We start from the raw sequence: 25,465 nt of genomic DNA on the forward strand, positions 1-25,465 counted from the left end.
TCATTTTTTGGAATAAAACGTGTTTAATTATTTATATTATACATTTATTAGTCACATTCGTTTATTAACAAATAAATACATTTATACAAGTGTTAATGTAATCACATTATAAATACTTATAAATTATTGATCGACTGTTCAAGTTCAATTAACGATTCTTTCGCAACGAGACCTATTTCACCCTCAGGCGTATCCGGTGGCTCTAAGCATAAGATCGTAGCTGCTTCTTTTAAAATGTTTGAAGCTTCTATCATTTTTGATTTCAGTGCAGCCTCGTCGATCACTCCGGCGTTCCATTGTGTTTTTGCTGTGAACAACAACGGTGCGTGGAGCTCGTATAACGTCATACCTGGAAGAACAGAAAAAATATCTATTAAACGTCATTATCTAACTAAGTAAATCAAGATCTTAATAAAAAGTCAAAAGAGCAATAAAGAATAATAAAAAGTGAGCTGCACCTCTTATACGAGAATAACCAGGTTCTATGACGTCCAATACTTGCAGTAGTAACCTGCACATATCGATTTTATGCTCTAATACAACGTCCGGTAAATCATCTAGGAGATATTCATCAACGCGACCATACATTTGCGTTAATGAGTGTCTGAAAAAGTTAAAGCAACAAATTATACCATACTGGAATAGTTATAGAATGAAAATCATCAACCCTTGCAATACCAGGCCTTCTATTTTTAGGAAGAACACAAGGTACTCCCAATCATGGTATTGTTTGAATTAATAGACACGAATAACTTTAACAAGCTAAAATGAACTAGAGCGAAATTCGCTCTAGAGCCAACCCTTTTTCGGCCATTTCCGGTCAGACCGAAAGTGGCAAAAAAAAATTTTTTTGTCGGCTGTTCGTTGAGATTTTAATCCACTAAACGCAATAGCGCAAAAATTTTTTCTACAACTCTTACCGTTTGGCCTGTACAAAAGTGACAGAATGTCTAAATACTATAGCCCCCTTCTCAAGATAATTTACCTCAACATAGTCAGAAAAGCGTGGCGAGGATGCAGTACAGAGTGGTATTTCTTTATGACCTTCTCTCTCTCTTGAATAGCATCAGCTCCATCGGCACCGCTGATGGTCTCCACCACATCGACTTCTGCTTGTATAATGTGCAACACCTTCCGAACGGCTGGTCCCGACGTTGTGAATTCGCAATGCGTGCATTTCCATAAACTGTCGGGATCTACAAAGTACTTTTATAGTATGCAAGGAATTGGACTTGATGATTTTTTGCAATATCATTATAATGTTTCAGTACCTAAAGAATCTAAAGACATGACGATTCCGTTGTCGCATTTGTTACATTTCAATGAAGACATGTGTGTGCCAAGTTCAGTAGGATCTGAACACCTTGGACAAGCACATGCAAAGTACTTCCCTTCGAGAAGGTGTTCTCTTCTGAGCATTGTCGGAAGTAACGAATGAGTGTAACTTCCGTAGAGTTCACCACCCGGTGGTACTTGTACGGTCGTACGCAATCGTATTCTGTAAATTAAATCAAGGTATATTACTAATTATTTTTTTCTGCTTCATAGAATTGTAAGCCGAGTTCACTTCGTGGTTGAGAAATTGAAATTGAGAAGACTTTGAAAAGAAAGGTAATTTACCTGTAATCACTCGGTGAAATGCTATGGCAAGTATTCGAGACACACGAGTGATTCATAAGAGCAACTGTTGGATAAAGTGCTCTCGCACTATATCCTTTCCGTGTTCGAATTTCAAAAGTATTGATTTCCAAAATTCCACAAATCGTTTGAATAAATTCCTCCGAGAATCTGTAACAAATTAGTGTACCACATTTAACAAATTCTTGTTAACATCATATTTTTCGACTGTGTCGAATATTAATACCTGTCTAGTTTAACTTGTTTTCTTAAATATTCTACTACATTTACATGGTCGGATTTCCAGTGTTCCTTTTGGCTTCTTATTTTATTATGTGCCTCCATATTTTTCACTTCCTTGTTCCATCTCTCAGGATTCTTTTCTGTCTCTAGGAGCAATCTTAATGGCGTTATACATTCTAATTGTGGGACACCATTCTCATTCGTTTCTTCCAAGGCCGCTTGCACGTTGAACTTTTCGTTGGCCCGTGCAAATATCTATAAATAATGAATATAATTTGTTTTTAATTTTTTGCCTCTATTCTCACAAATTCTACACGCATAATAGAAAATATACGAAGATGTTCAAAAACGAAGACGTTAAAAGTTGAAAGTCGAAGTGCAAAGATATGATATGCTAATTGCTTTTTAACCGACTTCGAAAAAGAAGGAGGTTACTCAATTCGATCGGTACATATTTTTTTTTTTTTTTCATTTCGCACCTGGCATTCGTAATCTTTATGTTGAGGTTGGTTTTCACATTCAGTAGAACAAACAGGCCATCCGCATCTTGAACAAAGCGGTTTATCGTTTGTCGATGGAGGCCATGGTGTATAACACGAAAGACACAAGGGATAAGTGAATGCCTTTGGTCCAACGATAAAAGGCATCTCTGTGATCATTTCTTCGCCAGCTTCTAATTGCTTATTTGCTACCATATATCTAAAAAATAAAAATTAATTTTAGGAAATTGATCTAACTTCTATCGTATGGGCAATCGGGAACCCAGATATCCATTAAAGTTTCAATTTCTCCAATTTTTACTTTGATTCGTTTAAGCAATTGATATGGTTTTGCAATATTTTGATAAAAATATAGAAAATTTTTAAGGAATATATAGAAACGAGTATCCGATTGCCTACGTAAAGGTATTATACCTTCCCACTTTATCATTTTGAAGGATCTTATACTTTTCCGTACTTTTCTCCTCCAACTTTGCTGCAGCACCCTGAAAGAAATGATTACAAACAAAAACTTGTGTATCTATTTTCGAATGAACCAACTTATTATGCATTCTTAATCGATACTGTCTTTATGCAATAAATACAATATGAAAGACAATATCGTTCTAGATTTACTGTAGCTAAGCAGATACATAGATAAATTAATTTAGTGTATCGATTTCGTAAGAACTATATGTTACTACCTGTTTTAAATTACATATCTTCTATATGTTTTTAATCAACGTACTATGTACTGACGTTTGGTAAAAACTTGTATCATATATTATAGCAAAATGATATTAAATTAAAATACATTATAATGAATATGAGTCTACTAAATAATAATAACAACTTAAAGCTTAATTCAAAAGTGATGGTAAATATTTTTTGTTTCATGTTAAAAATTAATTATAGAAACGGCATTACATGTGTTAATTATTTTAATAAGTTTAATTGCTTCTAGTAAGTAAAATTCAAAACGCACCGAGCTTTGTTGAGACATGGTTGACGAAGTACTCGATTAGTGTTGATAATGAATTGCTTTGCTCAGAGCGTTCTTTGCGCTCGAATTTAATTCAGTGATCTACTAATGCGAAAAGATACAAATGTACTGAATATTGAATCTCTGCGGTCCTTTATATATAACCAATTGTCTCATTAAAAATATACCTATGCGCAAACACTGCCAAAGAAATGATCTCAACCGTCTTTCGCGAAGAGTCTCGACTTCGCGTAGAAAACATAAGTGACTTTGCATCAAGCTAGCCAGTCTATTTTGGGATCTCGAAATGTGCAGAAACATCCAAGCATTTCGATAAGTTCGCGGGATAGTCGAAAAATAAAAGCATTCTTTTTATTTTCGCAAATAATTTATACATAGAACATAATTTTTTGTACATTTTTAATCGTATCATCTATACCATTTTGTCTTGGGAAAGAGTAACTTCTAGAGAGGATGACCATTTTGAGAATAGTTTGAAAATATAAAACTAATGGATTTTAAAGCATTATCCTTTAGTTATACATGTATAACTTGCATTACAGTTACAATACAGATATATTGTTAATAATTCGTATACAAAATTAACATCTCATACAATCAGTTGTAAAAAATCATCAAGTACGAGATGCAGCTATAAACTGACATTTTGAACATATTCTTTTTTACTCTGTACATTAAATTATTTATTTAAAGATATCAATACCATATTATAAAAGTGGTTGTTAAGAAGTAATTATTAAAAGGGAAATAAATGTTCTTCTCAGTATTCTTATTTTTTTATTGACGTTCAATAAATTGAATGAACAGAATATGTAAGTGCAAAAATCACGACCGTCAGGGTAATATTCGAGGTTACGTAATATCCAGAAAGTAGATCAATACAAGAATTAAATAATTAAATGTATCACGTTCTGTACAAGATTACGATTTTTTAAGAAAGATAATAAGATTTTTTTCATTACCAGATATCGATATTTTCACATAAACAACGGTTTAACATTATTTGCAGAATTCTGTGTTACGCATGCGTAGGCACAGTTGCGCACAAGTTCCATTTTTCTCTCCCGGTTAGCATATCGTCTCACGTACGCAATTATAAGACGAACTCACGTAGTTTTCTCCACTCGTGTCTTATAACATAAAATAGTAAGTATTAATGAATTGCATTACGTACACGCATCAGATATAAATTAAAATCTTTGTTCTCGCGTATATAGTACGATATTTATAACAAAAAATTAAGTTTTTGCAAAGCCGGCATGAGTTACTGATAATGTCGGCTGTCGTCTAACGGTGTTATATGCGATTATTTCTGTTAATTTTCTTTTATATGGATTTAAACGTTTTGTTCTTACTACGTGATTTAAGTAGTAACGATTTTGATTGGGAAGGATAATTTGATTTGTAACAATATGAATATCATATTGAGGAAATTGGAAATCACTGATTTGCGCCTTATGTAATACCTAGGCAGGTCAATACCACTCCATTTTTTCTCTATGTTATGTTATATTAACGATATACAATTATTTATTGTATTTTTCCTTGTAATTATGTTGATAATTTCTTACTTATATATATTTTTTAACAGTTTTTCCTAACGAATTTATTATTAAAGAATTCATACACTTTTTTTCTGTTAATTGTATTAAACATCACTAATTGTATAAAATAATATATTTTTTTATAACACTATAAGTGTAAAATATATTAGCAGTTCCTTATTAACTAAGTTACACTTTTAATTTGCTGTGTCATCAAATAATTGTTTAATTTACTAACTACTTATCATTAAAATATTTATTGAGCGAATTATAACATAGAAGTTGATATTGTTTGACCATCTAATACCTGTGGGTTAAAGATGACTATTTTTAGAATTCTTTAGCACTGTCTGTAGTCAATATATAATTATAGCAAAATACATGTTATATGTCTATTTAGTCACAAACAGATATATAATTAGTACACATAATAAAATATCAATATGATTTTGACAAGTTAATGGTCAAGTTCATGTATCTAATATCTTTTTATAGATCATGGCCCCACCGACCTACACTGAATTAGGCAAAAATGCTCGTGATTTATTTTCTGATGGATATCACTTTGGTTTAATCAAGTTAGATATAAAATCAAAGACCAAATCTGGTGTAGAGTTTGCTACAGGTGGGGTATCTAATCAGGACACTGGAAAAGTATTTGGTACTTTGGAAACCAAGTATAAAATTGATGATTATGGATTAAAATTTAGTGAAAAGTGGAACACAGATAATACTCTTGCCACTGATGTTACTTTCTCTGATAAGTTGCTCAAAGGTCTTACCCTTGGCTATGGCTGTACATTTTCCCCACAGACAGGGTAAAACATTGCATCATTTAATCTTGTCATTCTTAATCTTTTTTTTATCATTTCCTTGAAAGTACTCAATCTAATTGTTTGAATAATTTTTTAATGACCATAGGACCAAGACTGGCAAATTAAAGACATCTTACAAACATGATAATGTATCTGCAACTGCTGATTTTGATCTTAGTCTTTCTGCTGGCCCTCTTGTAAATGCATCATCCGTTATAGGATATCAAGGTGAGTTAAAGATGCACAACATGAGTTGTGATAATTTATATTACTATTATACAGTTGTATCATGTACCTTAATTTAAGTTGTAGTGTGTGATTATTAATACTTCATTTTATTTCTAGTATTAAAATTGAGAAACCATAGATTTATTTATTGTTTAGATATTTAATAGTTTTCATACATTTGTTACCATGCGATTGATTCCTTGTAATTCCACTCAAGCCTTCTCCTTTTTCATTCTGAATATCCAAGATATGCTAGAAGAAGAATGTAAGGATGTGATACAATAAAGCTGAATGAGTTAATTTATTGTAAACTTTAGAATTACATATAATTACATTTTAGGATGGCTGGCTGGTTACCAGGCTTGTTTTGATACGCAAAGAAACAAACTTACAAAGAATAATTTTGCGCTTGGATTCATTGCCTCCGACTTCACCCTTCATGCTGCAGTGTATGTTTAAATATCCTGAACACATTTAAGAAAAATAACACGTTATTAAGTTCTTTAAATATTTTCAATTCATTCTTTTTTGTAGAAATAATGGCTGTGACTTTAGTGGTCTCATTTATCATAAGATAAAACCAGACCTGGAAGGAGCAATTAATCTTGAGTGGAACTCAAGTAATAATGTTACACAATTTGGAATTGGTACAAGATACAATCTTGATACAGATGCATCTGTCAGAGCTAAGATCAATTCCAATCTTCAAGTAGGTTTGGGATATCAACAAAAATTACGTGAAGGCAAGTCAAATTTAATTTTGTGAAAGTATTTTCTTTTTTTTTTATTAATCACTAACATGTACCTGTTAATGTGAATTAATGGGTAATTAATTAATCTAAATTTTGTTAACATTTTTAGGTATAACCTTGACACTGTCTACAAATATTGATGGAAAGAACTTTGGTTCTGGTGGACACAAGGTGGGTCTTGCATTAGATCTTCAGGCTTAAATCTGATTGATCACAGACACAAAAGGACTTGACTCACTAAAAGGTCATTTCATGACCTTTGTGTCATAAAAGCAGCATCACAGTACATGCTTCAGATAAAATATTGCCTATAAAATATAGATAGGTTTATCCCGAAATAGATGCCACAAGATATCATGCATCATTTAAAAATAGTTAAAGGGGTATTAGTTTAAAATATACACAATTATGAGTATAAACATGGTATAGTAACAATACCTCCTCATGAACAGTGCGATTCATAACTCCTTAAATGAAACAAAAGTGTACTATCCTTTCCTCCATAATTCGTTTACATTTGATATGGTGCAGCCTGTTACTAATTCCTGTGGAAAGTTTTCAATCTAATAATGAAATCAAAGATTACTCCAAACTTTAACAGAAAAGACAAAAAAAATGCATAAAACAATGTTGATTACAATAACTGGTAAAGTTAAATTAGAAATAAAATGTGTTTAAATTTTTCTGGAAGTATATTTTTTAAGTAATAAATGTTATCAAGTTGTGAAATAATTGTAAACTTTGCGGTCAGTTAAAATAAGAATGCATAGCATGCTGCACATATGTTTCTACAGCTGCATCTTTAGTGTCAATAACTGAATTTTTTTGTGTAAAAATATTTGCACCTGATATGATAGTAAATAAACAGCTAAATACAGGGACTTGAGATTGAATAGTGTTAAATGTCAAACATACTCAACTTTCGTTCTCAAAATGAAATCATCATTCATTCCTGCCTACATAATTAATGTAAACGTTACTGCCAGTGTAGCTATGTTAGGGGTGAAACCCTATTGTGAAATATTTTCTGTTGGAATACGAGATAGTATTTCCATAATTTAAAGCTTGACTTCTTATATAAATATTTGACGTTTTCAAAGTAATATATTAAAATAAATATTTTTGGTTATATCTCATAAGCTTGTTTTATGCGGCAAGTTTATACTGCAGGTTATACGAGGTTTGTACTCATTAAATTTTATTCTCTTATATATCAATACTTTTTAAATATTGAGCAACATCTGAATTAAGCTTTGATTAATTCTTAAAATGTGCAATGTGGATACTTTATTCACCAAGAAAAAAGTTGTATTATTCCTTTAAATAAGAGTATTTTATGTGAATTTCGTGACAGTTAGGTAAATATTGAACGAATAACATTTTAAAAGTATTTCGTTAATAAAATTTATTTATAGTTTTATATTTAATTTTTAGTTTTCATAAATAATAAACTAACTACAGTGAGAAAACCTAAATTGTTTAATGTTTTTGCAAATTTGCTTAATGCTTATAACTGTATCCATAACAAATCAAAATTTATTTATTGTTCATATAAAAATTGACTTCATGCATATTAACATAAAAATTAACAGGCATGTTGAATCGTACGTATTTGAAATATACAAGCTTTCCTGTAGAGTTAAATTATAGTAACAATCCTTATTGCCTCTAAATTTTTATTGGTGTATGTAACAAATGTTTGTCCGATGTTCCGTGTGGCTGTGTTAAGTTAACACTTAAAAAGTTTATATTAATCCACCATTTGATTTTCCATCGCATTCGCAATCCATTCTGGTTCGGTTTGAGCAATTTTTTCTATTATTTGGTTTACTTGATAACATAGAGATTGTATCTGTTTATCCCACGTTGGCAAAGTTTCACGTGCTGTATAAAAGAATAAATGTTTGATAAAAAAAAAAAATACTTTTGTTAAGAATATAGGATTCGTTTATTTGATTTTTTTCCAACTTACTTTCAAAATGTACAATAGAATCTATTTGGTCAATGTATCCGTTCATTCGACCTTCTGTTATCATCTGGCTAGCAATTTTCTCTGCTTTGGTAGGTGGAATTTCTAACAAAGCACCCAATTCTTCAAATGTTATGTTATTGTATAATTTACTAGCAGATAATAAATTATGTTCTATAACAGCACGGTCGAGAATAGTTGATCCCAATCCATCGATTGTACATGCTTTTTGATGTGGTTGTAATAAGGCTTCAAATTCTTGTAATTCGGAACGTCGAATAATACGATCCAAATACATTTTTTCAAGAATCGAATAAGCAGGAAGTTGCTGGCAACGTTCATCTTTAAATAATGTAGCTAACATACGACTTCTCTGTTGTCCTAATATTGATATTATATTTACAGAATATGTTCGATAAATAAACCAAATAAAATAAGTTTCAAAACTTACCTGCAGAAGCTAGTACTGTACAAATTAAAGCATTCCTAAGTGCAGTCATACGTTCATCTTCATGTATAATGGATCTATATGATAATTCATTGTATCTTTGAGCTGCTTCAATAAATTTTCTTCTATAATCTAATACCCGAGCATAACAAACTTTGTAATAAATTTGCAACTGTTCATTTTTTGATTCAGCCTACACAAGTAAAAAATGAAAAATTATGTTGAAGTATAATTTAGTTCAATAGAAAATAAAAATTATAAATACCTGTAACAGAGATGCTCTATTGATGAATGCTTCAGCTTGTACAGGATCATCATCTTCTAAGTACAATCGTGCAATTTTAAGATAAGTTTCAAGTTTGTAGTCAACCGTGTATTGCCTATAAGTAAACAACATAATAATTAAATAAAATAATTAAGATTTGTCCCTAATATAATGATATACAATAGGTTTTATGTTTACTTTTGTCCTGTTTCTAATGGTATGCCAACTAAAACATTAGCTGCCTCTCTCCAATTTTGGTTCCGTTCATAAATATCTGCTAAATGTTGTCTTATACTAGCAACTTGTTCTTCAAACGAGATTACTCTTGGTTGAATCTATAATATTAATAAAAGAATTCTTATTACATTATAAATGACACATTTATATTAACAAGAAAAAAAGATTTCTTACTTTGTCTAATGTATAATGTGAAACAGCTTTTGATATTTCATCAGGCAAAAACAATAAACGATTGCTAACATCTGTAAGAACTTGTCTTGAGATCACCAAACTTACATATTCATGTACAACTGTAAAATTAAATGATTTAGTTTTTCATAAATGTTACAATATTAACAGTACTTAATAAATATGGTTTAGGTATAAAAATATTATTGTCTAAGTATCAATCTTAACAGTATATTTAATTCAATTGTACACACAGAACTAATCACATAACATACAGTAGTTTTATATGTATTATACGTTTATAAATTATCATTGATGTATTAGTTCTTAAAAGATATACTTATAAATATATTTAAAGAAAGATGTATTCAGAGAAAAGTGACATACTTGCTTCAATGAATATCTTCAAAGCATCAACCATTTCTTCATTGGACAATAATAGTATCGAATCCAAAACCGCCCGATACCTGTAAGTATCACCATTTGTATCGAATATTCCAAAACCATATTTGTGATTTTATTAAACAGGCTTACTTTTCTGCTTGATCTTTATGAGAACCACCGGAACATGCAACAGTCATGAGCTGTTGACGTACAAAAGCCGCCGCCGTCACCACCATCTTTCCTACATAAATGACCAAAAATGACTTTTGCGTCTATTGCGATCATGAACTATGAGAACTAATCACTAGAAATTACATTACAGAACAATAGCGGTAAATGGAGATACATTTCACCAAACAGTACCATAAAAATGAAAATTAAGATTTTGAAATTTCCTGTTTATTCAAAAAATTATTGATATCTATAAATTTATATTCTCAGAAAGAAACTGTATGTATATACATACATTCAATAATAATTTTTGTATCGTGTAATTTCATGGAACATCCCAGTCCTTGTTCTATTTGAGAATATATAATGCAATTATTAAGATTAATAAAGTAATTATATAAAAAGGTGTAATCAAAGGTGGCGCTTTATAAAATATTATTGAAACTAGTTGTCGTCGCACTCTATATAAATAACTTATGACTTAAATAGTAGTATAACGAGTAAATTTATAAATTAAAGAATAACGATTGGTGTTCTATAATTTAAAAGATTAACGATGTGTTTCAAAGTATACAAGTGAAAACAAAATATTATTACTTCATATCCTAGGAGAAGAAGGTATTCATTTCACTTTTTGAGTAATAGTAAAGTACAAATTTGTTACACATTTGTTTAGAAAATCACATATTTAAAATGCTTACAAGTATAAACATGTGAAAGTCAAAATGCATACAACATCTTGGAAGGTGTTTATTAAGGAATTTATTTCAGCTTATAGTTGCAAAGAACATAATTTAAATGAAATTCGATTTTTAATGCTTTTGAACTTAAAATCTATAATATTTAAAACTATACTTTCAATTATCTTATTATATTCTTATTAAATCTTTTCTCCTATTTTAATGTTGTATTCGTTATATTTATATTTTTAATTTATTAATTGTAATTTTTTAATTTAGTAATGAAGATTTTCTATAAAGATGTGTTGAATCTTTCAATATTATTTTGTTAGTTACAGTTAATCACTAAATGTTATTTTATTAATACAAGGTTACATACGTATTTTACAAATGTATAACTTATTTATTATACTATTTGTACGGAAATATATATTATTATGTGCGTAGAAGACATAATTTCACTTTTTCATTTTAGAAACAAAATTTAATTAATAAAATTTAGTTACAACAATGCAAAACATCCAGTTATATGCCTTGTATTTAAAATCTTTAAGTTTTTGGAACACTTGTTTTTTTATTGGACTAAGAGGGCGCTAAGGAGGTGACGTGTTTTTAGCCGCGGAAGGGTGAAAATGGCGAAATCCAAATTTGCAAAGTGCGGGAAGATATTGTACAGTTTCGACGTAATAATTGTCTAATAGAAAAAAAGCATTCTCCTCCGGCAAACTGTATATCAGAAAAAAGTAATATTGTAGTAATAGTGAATTTTGTCATTCACCATTTCACTTTGAAGTTTTAGTACTAAATGACCTTTGGGTCTGTTTGTACACAGCGGTGCGTAGTGCACTGTGGGACAGCAATGGTGGGCGCGTGATTTTGAACAAATTCGAGGTATTAAGGGAACACCCAGGTATGTATTAAAAAGAGGAGTAAATTATTTGTGATGTAGCTTATATGAAATGTTAATGTTTGAGAAGTATATTAGAAAGTTTTATGAATATTATGTTGTAATTAAAATAAGCTCTGTGGCACGCCCCCACCCATCACTGTACGTACCTGATATGAACTGATAACTTATAGGTTAAGTTGAATTTTGTGTGATAATAGAATAAACATTAGATAAAACTTTACTTTCTATTATCGTTTGGATTGTTAAATGTTCTGTTTCTTTCATTGTATCAATGTCGATTTGATATAAAACCTTTATGTTTATTAAAATGAAAGCAGAAATTCAGTTCGTGGAAAATGGCGCGTTCGAGTAATAAATGGCGCTAATGTTCCTAAGTAGACTATCCTTCGAATTTTTCATCATTATTCAAATTTTATCATTCGAATTTTTAAAAATTCGAATTATACTCAGTTTTAACATTGTTGGGTGTATGCGTTTCCAATCGCATTGTTTCTCCTGTTCAAAGGAGGCATATGAACTTCCTAAAGATTTGAATTTTTGAATTTTTAAATTCTCGCTGAGTCGTTTCGTTTGCACGTCATTTCGTAAATGAATTTACATTTTTCGGTTGGTTTGTCTAATTTGTTTTTCATATATAGTTTTTCAATGTTGAAGACTTTATACTTAAAACGATTTACATTCCATGAATTTCTAACCTGTATATGCATGGAGTACATGTTTGTGATGAATGACACAGACATCTGGGAAACATTTTTAACACAGATGAATTTGTTTTAATTATAAATGAGTACATATAGTGATGAGATATTAAATATTGCTTAATCAAATTGGAGCACTTAATTTATTATTCTATGATAGCATATAATATTATGCTTATATATCTGTGCATCGCATGTTTGTTTTCGTTCCTAGTTATATAATTTCTTTGGAAATTCCATTTATACATTTATGATTCTTATGATAGTAATGATTTTATAGCAATATTTCCTCAAAAAATATCTATTACACATTCAGTTTTAGTTATTTCATATTAATAAATTGTTTTTGTAGAAAGGAGTACAATTTTATGTTTAGAGAAAGCAAGGAATTATTTTATGAATTTTGTGTAACAATGGCACAATTTAAGAAACTGAATATTATATACATATATATATATATCTTTATAAATTTTTGTAATAAATAATGTTTTAAATAGGAATATAATCATGTCTGTAAATAAAGGACAAAATGCCAGAGCTTTGGTTGAGCCATTAGCTCTTGATTCACGTACATTTGGTGATAATGATTTGAGTGCATTAAGTCTATCACATAATAATGAACAATATTCATCCAATGACTTTGAAGCATTTGCAAATATTCAAGCTGAATTGGAATGTATAAATGCTGAAGAAGTTATGTCAACAGATGAGGAACATATAATCATTGGACGTAATATTGAGACTGAAACAATTGTACCTGATGTAGAAATGACTGAAATTTCTGAGCAAGTCGAAGAAGAGCATATTATCTATACAACAGCAAATCAGAATAATCAAAATATTGTATTTCAAACAAAGCCAACATTGCAAAGGCTTCCTACATCTACAGTGCAGGTAGATAATGTATAGAATATAACAAATATATATATATATATTGATGGTTTTAACATTACTTTTAAATTGTTTAATAGGTAAAATCAAATGCTGGTCAAGTAACGCAAAGTCAGTCGATTATGATAGTTTCTCCTGCTGGTGGTCAAGGTGCCAGTCAAATTCTAAAAATTTCACATCCATCAACAGCATCAGCTGGTCAATTACAGTCATTAGCTCAAACCCTTATAACAGCAAAATCTGCAGATGGTAACATAGTTCAATTGAGATCAGCACAACCCAATAAGCCTCTAATGGCAACCAGTCACTCTGGAAGTATTACGTTAGGGAATGTGCATAATTCAAAAACAGCCCAGTCAGCTATAAAACGAACTGCACAGAGCACTTCTCAAAATCGAAATGTAAAATTTTTAATAAAATATTGTTTAACTAAATTGATTACTGTATACATATTTTATAATTAAAATTATTTTAGGTATATACAAAAATGATATTAGCTGGAAATCAAGCACAATCAGGACAAGTCCTTATAACTAATTCTCAAAATGAAAATCAACAAGCAATAAAATTTTTAAATAACAATACATCAAGTCAAGAAGTTACAAATCCGACTAAAACTATAACATTGGCACAAGCACAACAAATGGGACTACTTTCTACTAGTAAAGTTCAACATATTTTACCTTCAACACCTCAAAAGCAAGTAAGTAATAGAACATTTTTTTAAATTTCTATTAGAACAAATTTTGTATAAATAACAGAAATATAAAATATATTTTTATTATTGTCAAAGGGAATAATTGTAAATAAATTAGTGCAGTCATCAAGTTCTCAGCCTTCTAAAATGACTATAGTTTCAAGTAATACAATCAAATCGCCTACCAAGATATTACCAGCACCAGTTATAAATACACAAGTTAAAACTTCGTCATTTTCGAATCAGCAGTCAACATTTTCATGTAATAAATCATCTGTGCAACAAAGTCCACAAAAAGTAATTATAAGACAGGTAAGTTTTTGTGACGTATTGATTGTTTTCTTTTACTTTTTTGACTTTATATTAATAATATAATGTTCTTAGAGCTCTTTAAAACCTGGAACTGTTCTTGGAAGTGGGCAAGTTATTAGAATACCAGCTAGCCAGAACATTGTTACTGGATCTAATCAAGTACATCAAATACAAATGCCTGGAAGACAAGTAATATATTTTAAATAAAACAGAATAACCGTGTACTATATTTATTTTTATCGTTGATGGTAGTGATATTCAATTATAAATATTTTTAAGGTGCAATATGTGAGATTAGTTAGTACACCATCATCTGGAACTACAAATGTTGTTACTGTGGGTAAAACAAAGTCGCAAACAACATTGCAAACTGTTGGGGTTGGTCAGAAAATAGGAGGACAACAGATTGTCAAAGTTTGTAACAATAATACATTATGCTATCATTAATAAATAATATTAATTTATTACATGTTACACTTTCTAATCGAATACAGGTAGTTCCATTGAATACTAGCAATCAGTCATTAAGAACTGTTGCACCTAAGGCTACATTATCAGGAAGTGGTCAAAGATTATTAATTCCTGCAACTGCAACAGTAGGTAATCAATCGAAAAATGCAGTTGCTATTCCAGCATCTGCTTTGAGTCAATTAGCATCTGGACAAGCTGTTATTTCAACGAATTCAAATGTGGGAAATATTGTGGTTTTACCAGCTCAATACATCCAACAGGTTTAGTATACTGTATATTCAATCTTAAAATATGAGATTAACAACAAAAACTGTAATATATAATTTTAAAATGATATTTATCTTTCTTACAGTCCACAGATGAGGTGAAAATTAAACCCCAACCAATTGCACCTAGTTTGTTGGGCACTTCGCAAAATTTACAGAGTTCAGCAGGAAGTTTATCTGTAGGATCCATTCTAGAAGGTAGAAGTTCTCAAAGATCATACACTAGTGTTGAACCAAATGGTATTAGGCCAAGAAAACCGTGTAACTGTACGAAATCACAATGTTTGAAATTGTAAGTTCAATGTAATAGATACAGTATTACCTTGTTCGATTTTTATATACGCTTTCGCTTCTTTAATCTTCAAAAATTGAGCATCGGGCATGGTTCTTCGTTTATTTGTTATATCGATTAAAAAATGGCAGTCTTTAATGAAAATTAAATTTTTTAATTGAACGGCTGTTTTGCGGTGTATGAAATGGGTTTTTAAATGCATTTCAATTAAAATAATGAATTTTTAACACATTTTGTTACAGATATTGTGATTGTTTTGCGAACGGAGAGTTTTGTCATATGTGTAATTGTAATAATTGTTCTAATAATCTTGGAAATGAAGAAGAGCGACAACGTGCTATTAAGTCTTGTTTGGAACGTAATCCAAATGCTTTTCGTCCAAAAATTGGTAAAGGTCGTGAAACTGGTGATGATATACGTAGACATAACAAAGGTTGCAATTGTAAACGAAGTGGATGTTTGAAGAATTATTGCGAGTGTTATGAGGTAAATTAAATACTGTTATGTATTATGTATTACTATTATGGTGATGATCTGTTTCCTAAGCTATAGAATGCTTTTTTCTTTCTTTTTTTTAGGCTAAGATTCCGTGCTCTGCTAATTGTAAATGTATAGGATGCCGTAATGTAGAAGAACCAAATTTAGAAAAGAAATCTTTGAAAGATCTAGCAGAAGCGGCTGAAGTAAGAACAGCGCAACTTACTCTAAATAAAGCGAAACTGCAGATATCAGAAATGGCTTTTAGGCCTCCAGCTACATCAAATACTGGTGCAAGGTATGTTTTAAAAATACTATAAAATGAAAAGTACAGAAAACATTGTTTTTGATTGATTCTTTTATATCAATTTTTTTTTCTTGTAGACAACCATTCAACTTTTTGACTGATAAAGTTGTAGAAATAACTTGTCAGTGTTTAATGGCACAAGCTGATGAAGCAGAACGTAACATGTTCGATGACGAAACATCACAAAGACTTATAATAGAAGAATTTGGTCGTTGTCTTAAAGAAATTATAGAATCAGCGCATAAAGCTGAAGCTACCTAGCAGGTACATTTTAAGAAAAAGATTAATGTCGAAAACTTTCGATTTTCGCGGACCTATAACGAATTTGTAAAATTGGCAACTTGAATTATTAGTATCTTTAATCTAAATTTGTCTTAATTACAAGATAAAGTGTTACATGCCAAAGATAACAGAATATATTAGAACATAATATATTCAACCGATTTCTTAATTTTTTTTATTGATAAATGAATATAAAAATAACTATACATACGTACTCTTCATGAAAATTTAATTTTTTAAACATTACATATGATTAAATATAGTTTATAGTTACTCATTTGTTTCTATTTTAGAAAAAGTTTGAATTTTTTAAAAAATAAGTTTAAAAATAATACGGTTGAATATATTATGATATTAAGATTTGTAACACGAATATCTAACTACAGATATAAAACGTATTTATGTTTCTAAATCTTTCAGTTGTAATTCAAAAATATTGAGATTTCTTTTCAGATTACAAAATCGAGGTAAGAAGAACATAACTTGATCTATTTATTCAATGATATTGCATATAATCTTGTTCTACGTCTTGTATCTAAATTTAATTTTCTAAGTTATTTATACTTTCTTTATTCAACTGAATATCTGTGTCCAATTATCCATGCAACCAATCATGAGGAAGTTTCATAAAATACCAAGAATATTGTTTTTTTTCTAGTAGGCAATGGATAGTGAACATAAAATTGGATTTAATAACTTCGTGAACAAAATGATCAAGTTACTTTAGATCATTTTTTTTATATTGCATGCGTTTAATATCGTAATACTAAGCTTTATGAATAAGATTTTCAACGGTAGGCAAATATTTCATTGTTAATTTTATAAGTACTAAAAGTGTAAGAAGGAAACCTTAAAATATTTGGATTAGAAATATCCACTATTACTACTAATAAAACGATGTGAAAAATATATATTATTCTTAAAAACAAGTTACTTAAATCGTTTGTAAAATTCAATTTTTCTTCGGTCGTTAATATTGATAGGGCTCTTTTTTTTTTTTAAGAAGTTGGGAAATGGTTTTCTTTTATTGTGTTATATACGTTTCAACGATCTTTCTAAAGAAAAAAAAAAGAAAAAAAAATTTCATTAGAATTTTCACGTAAACACATTTCATATACTTTTTTTACAAGTCTATAATATGATATATAATATCACAAAATTACTATAATATTAAAGTTTTTTTGCTACATGTTGCAATAAATTACATTTATTCTTTTAATTTAATTACGATTATGTACTTTTAATGTTACACATTCAATTCTCAATACCAAGCATTGTTTAAACAACTAGTGGTATGGCAAATGGGATTGAGGTGAATGAAGTATCAATAATATAGTTGTATAATGTAATAGTTTAAGATTTAAACAGCACAGATGCATACCTTTCATTATGCACGGAATTAATCATCACTGCAGTAGTAAGATTATCTGTCTGCCATTAGGAGTGATAAAAACATAAGTTTTATGTAGGACATTAACATAAAATATAGTGAATTGATATATTATACATAGTACAGTATAAGGACAAATGTAATATAGATACAAATATAAATATATATATTATATATTCGTAAAATTCGTACTTCAAATTGTACAGATTATTGACACATATTGTAATAATGAGAAAAAAATTATGCGAATAGAACATATAATTTTATGGTATTATAACAACTTTAAATATTTAAACAAAATTATGATACTAACAAAAAATAATTGTATGTTTCTACTTGTTACATGTCATTTGTATAACAAGTCAGATATAAAAAATATGAAATTAATAATATTAAAAGGTTTGTAAGCTATATCTATGTAGATGTATAAGAATCGACTATGTACAGATAATATTCATATATCTAAACATATTTTCATGATTTGTGCTCTGTACATAGAAAAAATCTGATATCATAAAACTTTAACAAATAATTTATTTTTTTAATTTAGAAAAATTTATTTAAATGAGTACATAATTTTACAATTTCATTGTACAACTAATATATAAAAAGTACTGATTTATAAATCTAATAATGGTGTAAATAGGGAATATATCAATTGTAATAAAATTCATTATGTTTTGGTTGATATCAGATTTTTCAGCGTAGTAGTTTAGATAACATTAAAATATATGTACGGAAAATATGTATATGTATATACATGTCAAATACATGTATCTTTCAATAAATTTTATGTTTACATTGCAAGTCTTTAGCTCATTAAGATATATACATAAATACAATTACATAATACGAAACATGTATGCCCGTGTTATAGTTATTACATTGTATTAAAATTTCACTATTTTTTTAGATTTGTTATCATTGTTTTCATTTAGAATCTTCTTGTTTTCTTCCAAACATTCTATGTCACCATCTGCAATTGTGGTTACTGTGACAGTATTTTCCTCCCTTTCCTTTATTAAATCTGGACAATCCTTTTTTAAATGTGTAACATCTCCACAAATTTTACAACAACCTCCTTGAGGATATACTCCCTTAGGATTATCAGGACATTGTTTAGCAATATGCCCTTGCTCGCGACAAATGAAACAAGTTGCGTATCGAAATTCCGTTGGTTTAGCTACTTTGCATTCAAAATGTGTGTGTTCTGTTGATCCACATTTGAAGCAGATACCGGTACCTGCTTGTTCAGATCCAAGTTCAGGGCAATCAGACAAATTATGTCCTGATTTACGGCAATGAAAGCAAACGCACTTTTTAATTCTTGCCAGTGCTTTCTCAGCTTTTCTTCTTTCTAATTTCATGGCTACATTTATCTCCTTCTCTGGAATTCCTATAAAGAGATATAAATTACAAAAGTTAACAGCAGTAACTAAAGAATACAAAATATCCAAAACAGACTTCTTATATTATGTACCTTTCATAATCATTTTTTGTTTCAATTCATGTAATCTATCTGCATCTTCCTTTTTAACTGGAAAACCATCAAACTTTACAATTTCAACTTCAACACCATTGATTACTAACTTAATATAGCCTATATCTGGTTTCCTTCTTGTGTGTTCTTTATCATCTCGAATTTTAGGAGGTTTCTGCTTCTTCTTATTCTTTTCCAGTTTTTGCATACCAAATTTATATGGACCATTTCTAAAATCTGTAGACTGATCCCCAAATCTTTTATCGAACCTTCTTGTTTGACCATTTCCCATACCCTCGCTTTTATCATTATTCATATTGTTAATACTCTCAGAATTGTTATCATTTCTTGTTTCAAATCCTGTGTTTTGTCTTCTTTTCATATTGCGTTTTTGACGTTTAGATAACATACCTTTAGTTTTGTTCTTTGAATCATGTACAATATTTGTCTGATTATTCAACTCATCCACTTTGTTCTGCTTATTACTTTTATTGTCATACTGATTGTTACTTTTTTTATCCTTATCTTTTACTTCTGTCACAGATCTATCAACCTCATCAATATTTCTCTTTTTAACTTTAACATTACTTTCATCGTGTTTATCTGAAGACACATTTTGATTTTCTTTTACTATACTTGACTTGCGTTTCATGGCTTTTTTGACTTCCGAATTATTTTTCCTTTCATAACTGTTTTCAAATTCTGCCCAATTACTTTTGTCATTTGTAACATCAGAAGTACTTTGCTTTTCACATAACAATTCTTTTGCGGATTTCGTTTTTCCTGAATATCCTTGAGACGTGGATAAATTCTCTACTAATTGTTGTTTCATTACGTGCCATGGTGTAGGGTCATTAGGTAATCTTTCATTGGAAGCTTTAGATCCTTTAGCTCTAGCGAATCGAGTCATGTTTGAAAAATTCTGAAGCCACCTAAATTTGATAAAAAATTGAATTAGATTTTCTGGAACATGACATTATCACTAACAGCTACAATAAATTTGCTGTCATTTGAACTATTCATTACAGAAAACTGTATATTCAAAATGTCAAGGAAAGAAATCATTACCTCTAGATTTATTACATTAATTTTTATGAAAAATTATACGTAAGATATATTTCCAACAACAAATAAAGACATATATAAAAACAATTACATTGAACGATATTCTACCACGTGTTAGACATTCTATATAATTTGTAACAGACTCTTGCTTCCTCTCTCAGGCTCTCACTCCCCACTCCGCACCATGGGTAAAGAGGTAGTATACCTACTCCAAAGAGGTTGCCTCTTTGTCTACTCTTTACCATAGGTTCGCCTACTCTCCTAGGTTGGTACCGCTACGCTTACAGTCGGGTTGGTACCCCTGCACAAGAGTAGAATTTGGCGAGTCTGTGAGGGGAAGCGCACATGGTGTGGTGTACAGACGCACGCTGAATAAAAAGTTTTCTTTAATCGTAAATACCAGTATCCTTAATTAACCACGAAGAAATTGTACGCAGTGAGGAGTAGGGAATCTCTGACAGGCATCCTCTAGGAACAACCCTACAGGGAATCGTATATTTATTGCAATTATAATCCTGGATTATTTGAACTATTATGGACTTGGAACAAAGTTACAATTTTATCCCTCATTGTAGGCCAAGACCATCTCAGTATCCCTTACATCCCAGCATTCCTTACATTCCTGCAACCCTTACATCCCTACATTCTTTTCAGCCCTACATTCCTTTCATCCCTACATTCCTTACATCTCTGCATCCCTTATAATAAATATATTATAAAGACTGCTTCGAGTAAAGGTAAGTAAAGGTGAGTAAAGGTAAGTACAGGTAAGTAAAGGTAATTTACCTTTATTTTCGCGAAAATATTAAAAAAACAGCGCCCCCTAGCGGCAAAAATGTGAACTAAAATTTCGATGTCGAATCAGCGCCCTCTGGTTTTGGAAAAAGGAACTAAATCTTGCTCGATTTTTGGCCCTCTTGCGGCAAAATTGCGAACTAAAATTTCGATGTCGAATCAGCGCCCTCTGGTTTTGGAAAAAGGAACTAAATCTCGCTCAATTTTGGCCCTCTTGCGGCAAAAATGCGAACTAAAATTTCGATGTCGAATCAGCGCCCTCTGGTTTTGGAAAAAGGAACTAAATCTTGCTCGATTTTTGGCCCTCTTGCGGCAAAATTGCGAACTAAAATTTCGATGTCGAATCAGCGCCCTCTGGTTTTGGAAAAAGGAACTAAATCTTGCTCAATTTTGGCCCTCTAGCGGCAAAAATGCGAACTAAAATTTCGATGTCGAATCAGCGCCCTCTTGTGGTGAAAAAGGGAACTAAATTTGTATAAATCTCTGGCCTTAGAGCCGCAAAAATTTCAACTTAACTTAAGGGAGGTACTGGGATGTATAGCATCCAGGGATGATACAAGGATGTACAGGATACAGGCATGTAAGAGATGCAGGGGGTAAAGGATGTTGGAATATAAAGAAGGCAGGAATGTGTGGAATGCAGAGATGTAAGGGATGTAGAGATGTGGGGAATGCAGGGATGTAAAGGAAGCAGAGGTGTAAGGAATGTAGGGATGAAAAAAATGCAGACATGTAAGGGATGAAGAGATGTAAGGGATAAAGAGATGTAAGGAATGTAGGGATATAAGGGATGAAGCGATGCAAGGAATGTACGGATGAAAAGAATGCACAGATGTAAGGATACACATTACATTACATTACAAATTGACTTTACTCGGGCTTAGCCCAGAGATGGCGTTCAAAACAGGGGGGGGGGGAGCCCCCCTATATTGCCCAACGAAAACTCCATAAATCATGTTCCCTCAAAAACAAAGGCATGTCTAATTTTCTACATCTGTAGTCACTGATTCTAGCGTGGAAGCCGAACTTTTAATTCCTCGTCGGTAAAATAAACCACATTTGTAACAGTGACTATGTATTTCCAACCCTAGTAGTTCTCAAGTTGAAAAGTGACACGGACGGACGTCTTTACGCTTTATACATAAATATAAGATTAACTAAGAGAATGGTTATTTTATAGGACTGGATATGCTTTCAGTTCAAAGACCTATACACAATAAAATCGAAACATTTATATATATATATATATTTTATTAATATATAATATAAAAGTTTAATAGGACATTTAATGATGAGCAGCTGCTTTTCTCATTTGTACAAGGATATTTCCAAGTTCTTCACGTTTCCTTTTGGCCCTAATGTGTGTGCCCAACTATAACATTATTAAATATATTATTTGTAGACTGATGACTAATGGCAGAATAAATATAGACAAATATCTTCTGTGGTGCTTACCCTTCGTTTTAAAAACTTCAATGCACGTTTATCCTTGGAAACTTTCAACAGTTCCATAGCACGTTTTTCATAAGGTGCATGTCCAGTTACTTCACGGATTAAATCTCTGATGAACTTGGAATGTTTGGTTTGCCTCTACATTAAATAGATAATTAAGTTAAAATATTAATACCTACAATATTAACTATACTCAGTCACATATAAGTATCCAAACAAATGATATATTGCCATACTTATGACAACATAAATACTAGGATTTTACTTTAACTGATAATATATACCAACCCCTTTAAATCTAGCTGGCAAAACACACACTGTCTTTTTCTTCTCATTTTTATTTTTGGCCACACGGATTTTGGTTGTTTTGTGGCCTCTGCTGAGACCAACAGCTAATTCGTATCTTGGAGCCATCCTGAAGAAGACAATACCTTTAGGTTAAGTAGATCAAAGTAGAATTGCGAAACAATACGTATTTTCCAATAATATTAAGTGTATAAGATTCTAATGTTTTATAAAGATACACTTTGTTACAGAAATATTTCTATTTTAAATAAGATTATAAAAATATTTTATGATTTAATTCTGTACTAACCTCGACGGTTCGAATACTTGTACAGAAGAAAATTCAACCCCGTTTTCAATGAAGATCTTCCATTTAATTTTATGCGCATGCGCTTTGAAAGTAACTAATCCGATCTTCAAAGTATGCAACTGCTTTATTCTGCTTTAAAAAATAATCAAAAGATAATATAATATAACAGCGTTCAAAACTTTGTATTATGTAAGATTATATTTAATAAACAATTTAACTTGTTTCTTCGTGTTTATACTTAAATTTTCAAATATGAGTTGAAATATCAAAAATGTACTTTATTGCCCATGGAAGTTTATTTAATAAATGTAGCTTTATGAAATTGCCTTATTAATATGTCAAAATAACATTTGTAGTCATTTTTTATTAAATTATGATGTTTGGATAAAAGTAAATCACTAAAATAAATTCGATAGCTAGAAAAAACACTTGATATGTCACTCGATTCGTCAGCCATATTTATAGTGATATTCTTGCTCAGATGTGTTGCAATTGGAAGTTTGGTTGTCACAAAAATTGAATGAGGTTCATTGCCTTCCTTTAATAAGACTTTTTTTCGGAAAATCTTGTATTTAACAATTATAAAATGATTGTTAAAAAGATAATAGCTTCTAATATCTTCCACAAAGTTAGACAGCTAGGTAAGTTGCATATAAGATTTGAAAAGATATTTAAATTTTTGCTCTTTACATAATCTTAATTATCTATTTTTTTGATAACATTGAAATAACCTTATTAGCCAATGTCGTTCGTTATTCGTCTTATACAATACTATAAATAAATATAAATAACTATAAATTGCACACACAATAAAACAAAATGATATAATTTATAAAATTAATTTTAATTTGTTATATGTGTATGATTATGTCGAATTTGTAGTTATAAGACATCGCAACATACATTATATTATTTTTACAGAATCACTATCTAAAACCAATCTTCTTGCAAATTCATGTAAACTTCCTCAATTTGGTAGAACGTCCACAACTCTAGCAAATCCTAAACAATGTTTACGTTCTAATGTAATGAATAATGGAACTAAGGTAATAATTTTGTAGAATTATTATCTTTCATTTCAGTTATTTATTTTCTATAAATTTGTGCTATGTTGCTACTAAATATTTATTTCTTTAGTTTCCAGTAATTGGAACTGTTGGTCTGCAATTGAGTCGGAAAGCAAGTACAATTAATAGCGATCATGTACGTCTTTGGGTTTTCGAAAAACTTGTCTCATCAGCACTTCCAGTCATAATCCCTGCTGCATTAATAATGGAAAATGCTGCTCTTGATGGAATTATGTCTGTATTAGTTGTGATGCATACACACTGGTGAATATTTGTTAATAATATTTTTATTTATATGTTCTCATATACCAAATTTTCTATTTTTTTTTAATGTAAAAAATAATACCATCGATAATATATTATTAATACATAAAATAATAATACTTGAGTACAATATTATTTTTCTTCCAATAGGGGTTTGGAGGCTATTATTACAGACTATGCACGTCCGATTGTTGTTGGAACAGTATTACCAAAAGTTTTGCACTTGTCATTATTTATCCTTTCAGCAGTTACACTTTGTGGACTGCTTGTACTTATAAATGATGGTCCTGGTGTTTCAAGGGCTATTAAAAACTTCTGGGCCATTGGTAAGAAACCTAAAGAGAGTGTTGCTAGCGATGAATAATTGTTATTGTAATTTTAACACCTCGATAGATGATTAATTTAGATATTTGATAATTATATATTGTAAATTATTTCAGAATAAACTATTTATCATTGAATTTGGATGTATTATTTTATAAGTGTATAATCTAAAAAATGTTTAAGTTACAATGGTACCTCGGTATACGTCTTGTTTGGACGTGACAAATTTTGCTCGGTATACGACATAAATTTTTTGTGTGAATTTTGCGTCATTTGTTTAAACAGTGTTTAAAATATCAATAGGAGTTTTTTTTTACACGAGAACGGATTAATCATTTTTACATTACTTCTTATGGGAAAGGTTGGTTTGGTATACGTCCTATTCGGTATAAGTCCAAACATCCGGAACGGATTAAGATCGTAT

At 30.2% G+C, this 25,465-nt stretch overlaps 7 protein-coding genes across 18 annotated transcripts; 3 read left to right on the forward strand and 4 right to left on the reverse strand.

The window, feature by feature from the left end:
- Window positions 1-27: 27 nt before the first annotated feature.
- On the reverse strand, window positions 28-4,171 carry LOC114871476 (SET domain-containing protein SmydA-8-like). Of its 3 annotated transcripts, XM_046290149.1 has the most exons (10): window positions 3,510-4,171; window positions 3,325-3,423; window positions 2,775-2,845; window positions 2,340-2,559; window positions 1,865-2,115; window positions 1,621-1,788; window positions 1,272-1,498; window positions 986-1,196; window positions 459-604; window positions 28-349 (listed from the first exon to the last, which is right to left on the reverse strand). In XM_046290149.1, the coding sequence occupies exons 2-10, from the start codon at window positions 3,340-3,342 to the stop codon at window positions 117-119; spliced, it is 1,545 nt and encodes a 514-aa protein (XP_046146105.1). In that variant the 5' UTR covers window positions 3,343-3,423; window positions 3,510-4,171; the 3' UTR covers window positions 28-116. The 3 variants fall into 3 exon arrangements, with proteins under 3 accessions (XP_046146105.1, XP_029033259.2, XP_029033258.2); XM_029177426.2 differs by lacking the exon at window positions 3,510-4,171 and having other exon boundaries at window positions 2,818-2,845; window positions 3,325-3,472; XM_029177425.2 differs by lacking the exon at window positions 3,510-4,171 and having other exon boundaries at window positions 3,325-3,472.
- A 192-nt stretch (window positions 4,172-4,363) lies between these two features.
- On the forward strand, window positions 4,364-7,567 carry LOC114871480 (voltage-dependent anion-selective channel-like). Of its 2 annotated transcripts, none has more exons than XM_029177435.2 (6): window positions 4,364-4,488; window positions 5,382-5,704; window positions 5,808-5,929; window positions 6,270-6,378; window positions 6,464-6,672; window positions 6,791-7,567. In XM_029177435.2, the coding sequence occupies exons 2-6, from the start codon at window positions 5,385-5,387 to the stop codon at window positions 6,880-6,882; spliced, it is 852 nt and encodes a 283-aa protein (XP_029033268.1). In that variant the 5' UTR covers window positions 4,364-4,488; window positions 5,382-5,384; the 3' UTR covers window positions 6,883-7,567. The 2 variants fall into 2 exon arrangements, with proteins under 2 accessions (XP_029033268.1, XP_029033269.1); XM_029177436.2 differs by lacking the exon at window positions 4,364-4,488 and adding an exon at window positions 4,533-4,816.
- A 502-nt stretch (window positions 7,568-8,069) lies between these two features.
- LOC114871479 (COP9 signalosome complex subunit 4) lies at window positions 8,070-12,195 on the reverse strand. Of its 2 annotated transcripts, none has more exons than XM_029177434.2 (9): window positions 12,138-12,195; window positions 10,306-10,396; window positions 10,159-10,238; window positions 9,775-9,893; window positions 9,562-9,698; window positions 9,364-9,478; window positions 9,102-9,291; window positions 8,654-9,031; window positions 8,070-8,565 (listed from the first exon to the last, which is right to left on the reverse strand). In XM_029177434.2, the coding sequence occupies exons 1-9, from the start codon at window positions 12,178-12,180 to the stop codon at window positions 8,432-8,434; spliced, it is 1,287 nt and encodes a 428-aa protein (XP_029033267.1). In that variant the 5' UTR covers window positions 12,181-12,195; the 3' UTR covers window positions 8,070-8,431. The 2 variants fall into 2 exon arrangements, with proteins under 2 accessions (XP_029033267.1, XP_046146106.1); XM_046290150.1 differs by lacking the exon at window positions 12,138-12,195 and adding an exon at window positions 10,622-10,640.
- LOC114871475 (protein lin-54 homolog) lies at window positions 10,805-18,787 on the forward strand. 7 transcript variants are annotated; one of them, XM_029177418.2, is made up of 13 exons: window positions 10,805-10,944; window positions 11,839-11,916; window positions 13,112-13,508; window positions 13,586-13,906; window positions 13,981-14,208; window positions 14,299-14,514; window positions 14,587-14,703; window positions 14,794-14,928; window positions 15,009-15,245; window positions 15,338-15,543; window positions 15,786-16,029; window positions 16,122-16,318; window positions 16,405-18,787. In XM_029177418.2, the coding sequence occupies exons 3-13, from the start codon at window positions 13,122-13,124 to the stop codon at window positions 16,586-16,588; spliced, it is 2,472 nt and encodes an 823-aa protein (XP_029033251.1). In that variant the 5' UTR covers window positions 10,805-10,944; window positions 11,839-11,916; window positions 13,112-13,121; the 3' UTR covers window positions 16,589-18,787. The 7 variants fall into 7 exon arrangements, with proteins under 7 accessions (XP_029033251.1, XP_029033250.1, XP_046146103.1 ...); XM_029177417.2 differs by lacking the exon at window positions 10,805-10,944 and adding an exon at window positions 11,523-11,749; XM_046290147.1 differs by lacking the exon at window positions 10,805-10,944 and having other exon boundaries at window positions 11,523-11,916.
- Window positions 18,745-20,733, reverse strand: LOC114871478 (GATA zinc finger domain-containing protein 8-like). Of its 2 annotated transcripts, none has more exons than XM_029177427.2 (3): window positions 20,636-20,733; window positions 19,480-20,411; window positions 18,745-19,395 (listed from the first exon to the last, which is right to left on the reverse strand). In XM_029177427.2, coding segments are annotated over exons 1-3 (1,440 nt in total). In that variant the 5' UTR covers window positions 20,638-20,733; the 3' UTR covers window positions 18,745-18,889. The 2 variants fall into 2 exon arrangements, with proteins under 2 accessions (XP_029033260.2, XP_029033261.2); XM_029177428.2 differs by having other exon boundaries at window positions 20,548-20,731.
- A 1,838-nt stretch (window positions 20,734-22,571) lies between these two features.
- On the reverse strand, window positions 22,572-23,497 carry LOC114871465 (60S ribosomal protein L36). Its single transcript, XM_029177397.2, has 4 exons — window positions 23,387-23,497; window positions 23,080-23,206; window positions 22,795-22,929; window positions 22,572-22,711 (listed from the first exon to the last, which is right to left on the reverse strand). The coding sequence occupies exons 2-4, from the start codon at window positions 23,203-23,205 to the stop codon at window positions 22,625-22,627; spliced, it is 348 nt and encodes a 115-aa protein (XP_029033230.1). The 5' UTR covers window position 23,206; window positions 23,387-23,497; the 3' UTR covers window positions 22,572-22,624.
- A 274-nt stretch (window positions 23,498-23,771) lies between these two features.
- On the forward strand, window positions 23,772-25,178 carry LOC114871464 (succinate dehydrogenase [ubiquinone] cytochrome b small subunit, mitochondrial). Its single transcript, XM_029177396.2, has 4 exons — window positions 23,772-24,027; window positions 24,308-24,432; window positions 24,524-24,717; window positions 24,868-25,178. Exons 1-4 carry the CDS (start codon window positions 23,973-23,975, stop codon window positions 25,079-25,081), a joined length of 588 nt encoding a protein of 195 aa, XP_029033229.1. The 5' UTR covers window positions 23,772-23,972; the 3' UTR covers window positions 25,082-25,178.
- The last annotated feature ends 287 nt before the right edge of the window (window positions 25,179-25,465 follow it).

This window comes from Osmia bicornis, chromosome 2 (genome assembly GCF_907164935.1).
Source record: "Osmia bicornis bicornis chromosome 2, iOsmBic2.1, whole genome shotgun sequence".
NCBI classification, from domain to species: domain Eukaryota; kingdom Metazoa; phylum Arthropoda; class Insecta; order Hymenoptera; family Megachilidae; genus Osmia; species Osmia bicornis.

Coding starts and splice junctions, on each gene's coding strand:
- LOC114871476 (XM_046290149.1), bottom strand. Junction 2,116..2,339: donor ATAAAGATTACGAATGCCAG/GTGCGAAATGAA, acceptor CATTATTTATAG/ATATTTGCACGGGCCAACGA. Junction 605..985: donor GCTTTTCTGACTATGTTGAG/GTAAATTATCTT, acceptor TAACTTTTTCAG/ACACTCATTAACGCAAATGT.
- LOC114871480 (XM_029177435.2), top strand. CDS start 5,385: ATGGCCCCACCGACCTACACTGAATTAGGCAAAAATGCTCGTGATTTA. Junction 6,379..6,463: donor TTCACCCTTCATGCTGCAGT/GTATGTTTAAAT, acceptor TCTTTTTTGTAG/AAATAATGGCTGTGACTTTA. Junction 6,673..6,790: donor TCAACAAAAATTACGTGAAG/GCAAGTCAAATT, acceptor TAACATTTTTAG/GTATAACCTTGACACTGTCT.
- LOC114871479 (XM_029177434.2), bottom strand. CDS start 12,180: ATGAAAGAAACAGAACATTTAACAATCCAAACGATAATAGAAA. Junction 9,699..9,774: donor CACATTATACATTAGACAAA/GTAAGAAATCTT, acceptor TTAATATTATAG/ATTCAACCAAGAGTAATCTC. Junction 8,566..8,653: donor TTCTATTGTACATTTTGAAA/GTAAGTTGGAAA, acceptor TCTTTTATACAG/CACGTGAAACTTTGCCAACG.
- LOC114871475 (XM_029177418.2), top strand. CDS start 13,122: ATGTCTGTAAATAAAGGACAAAATGCCAGAGCTTTGGTTGAGCCATTA. Junction 13,907..13,980: donor GCACTTCTCAAAATCGAAAT/GTAAAATTTTTA, acceptor AAATTATTTTAG/GTATATACAAAAATGATATT. Junction 16,030..16,121: donor ATTATTGCGAGTGTTATGAG/GTAAATTAAATA, acceptor TCTTTTTTTTAG/GCTAAGATTCCGTGCTCTGC.
- LOC114871478 (XM_029177427.2), bottom strand. Junction 19,396..19,479: donor ACAAAAAATGATTATGAAAG/GTACATAATATA, acceptor ATCTCTTTATAG/GAATTCCAGAGAAGGAGATA.
- LOC114871465 (XM_029177397.2), bottom strand. CDS start 23,205: ATGGCTCCAAGATACGAATTAGCTGTTGGTCTCAGCAGAGGCCACAAA. Junction 22,930..23,079: donor TGCCAGCTAGATTTAAAGGG/GTTGGTATATAT, acceptor TATTTAATGTAG/AGGCAAACCAAACATTCCAA. Junction 22,712..22,794: donor TGAAGTTTTTAAAACGAAGG/GTAAGCACCACA, acceptor ATAATGTTATAG/TTGGGCACACACATTAGGGC.
- LOC114871464 (XM_029177396.2), top strand. CDS start 23,973: ATGATTGTTAAAAAGATAATAGCTTCTAATATCTTCCACAAAGTTAGA. Junction 24,433..24,523: donor TAATGAATAATGGAACTAAG/GTAATAATTTTG, acceptor TTATTTCTTTAG/TTTCCAGTAATTGGAACTGT. Junction 24,718..24,867: donor GTTGTGATGCATACACACTG/GTGAATATTTGT, acceptor TTCTTCCAATAG/GGGTTTGGAGGCTATTATTA.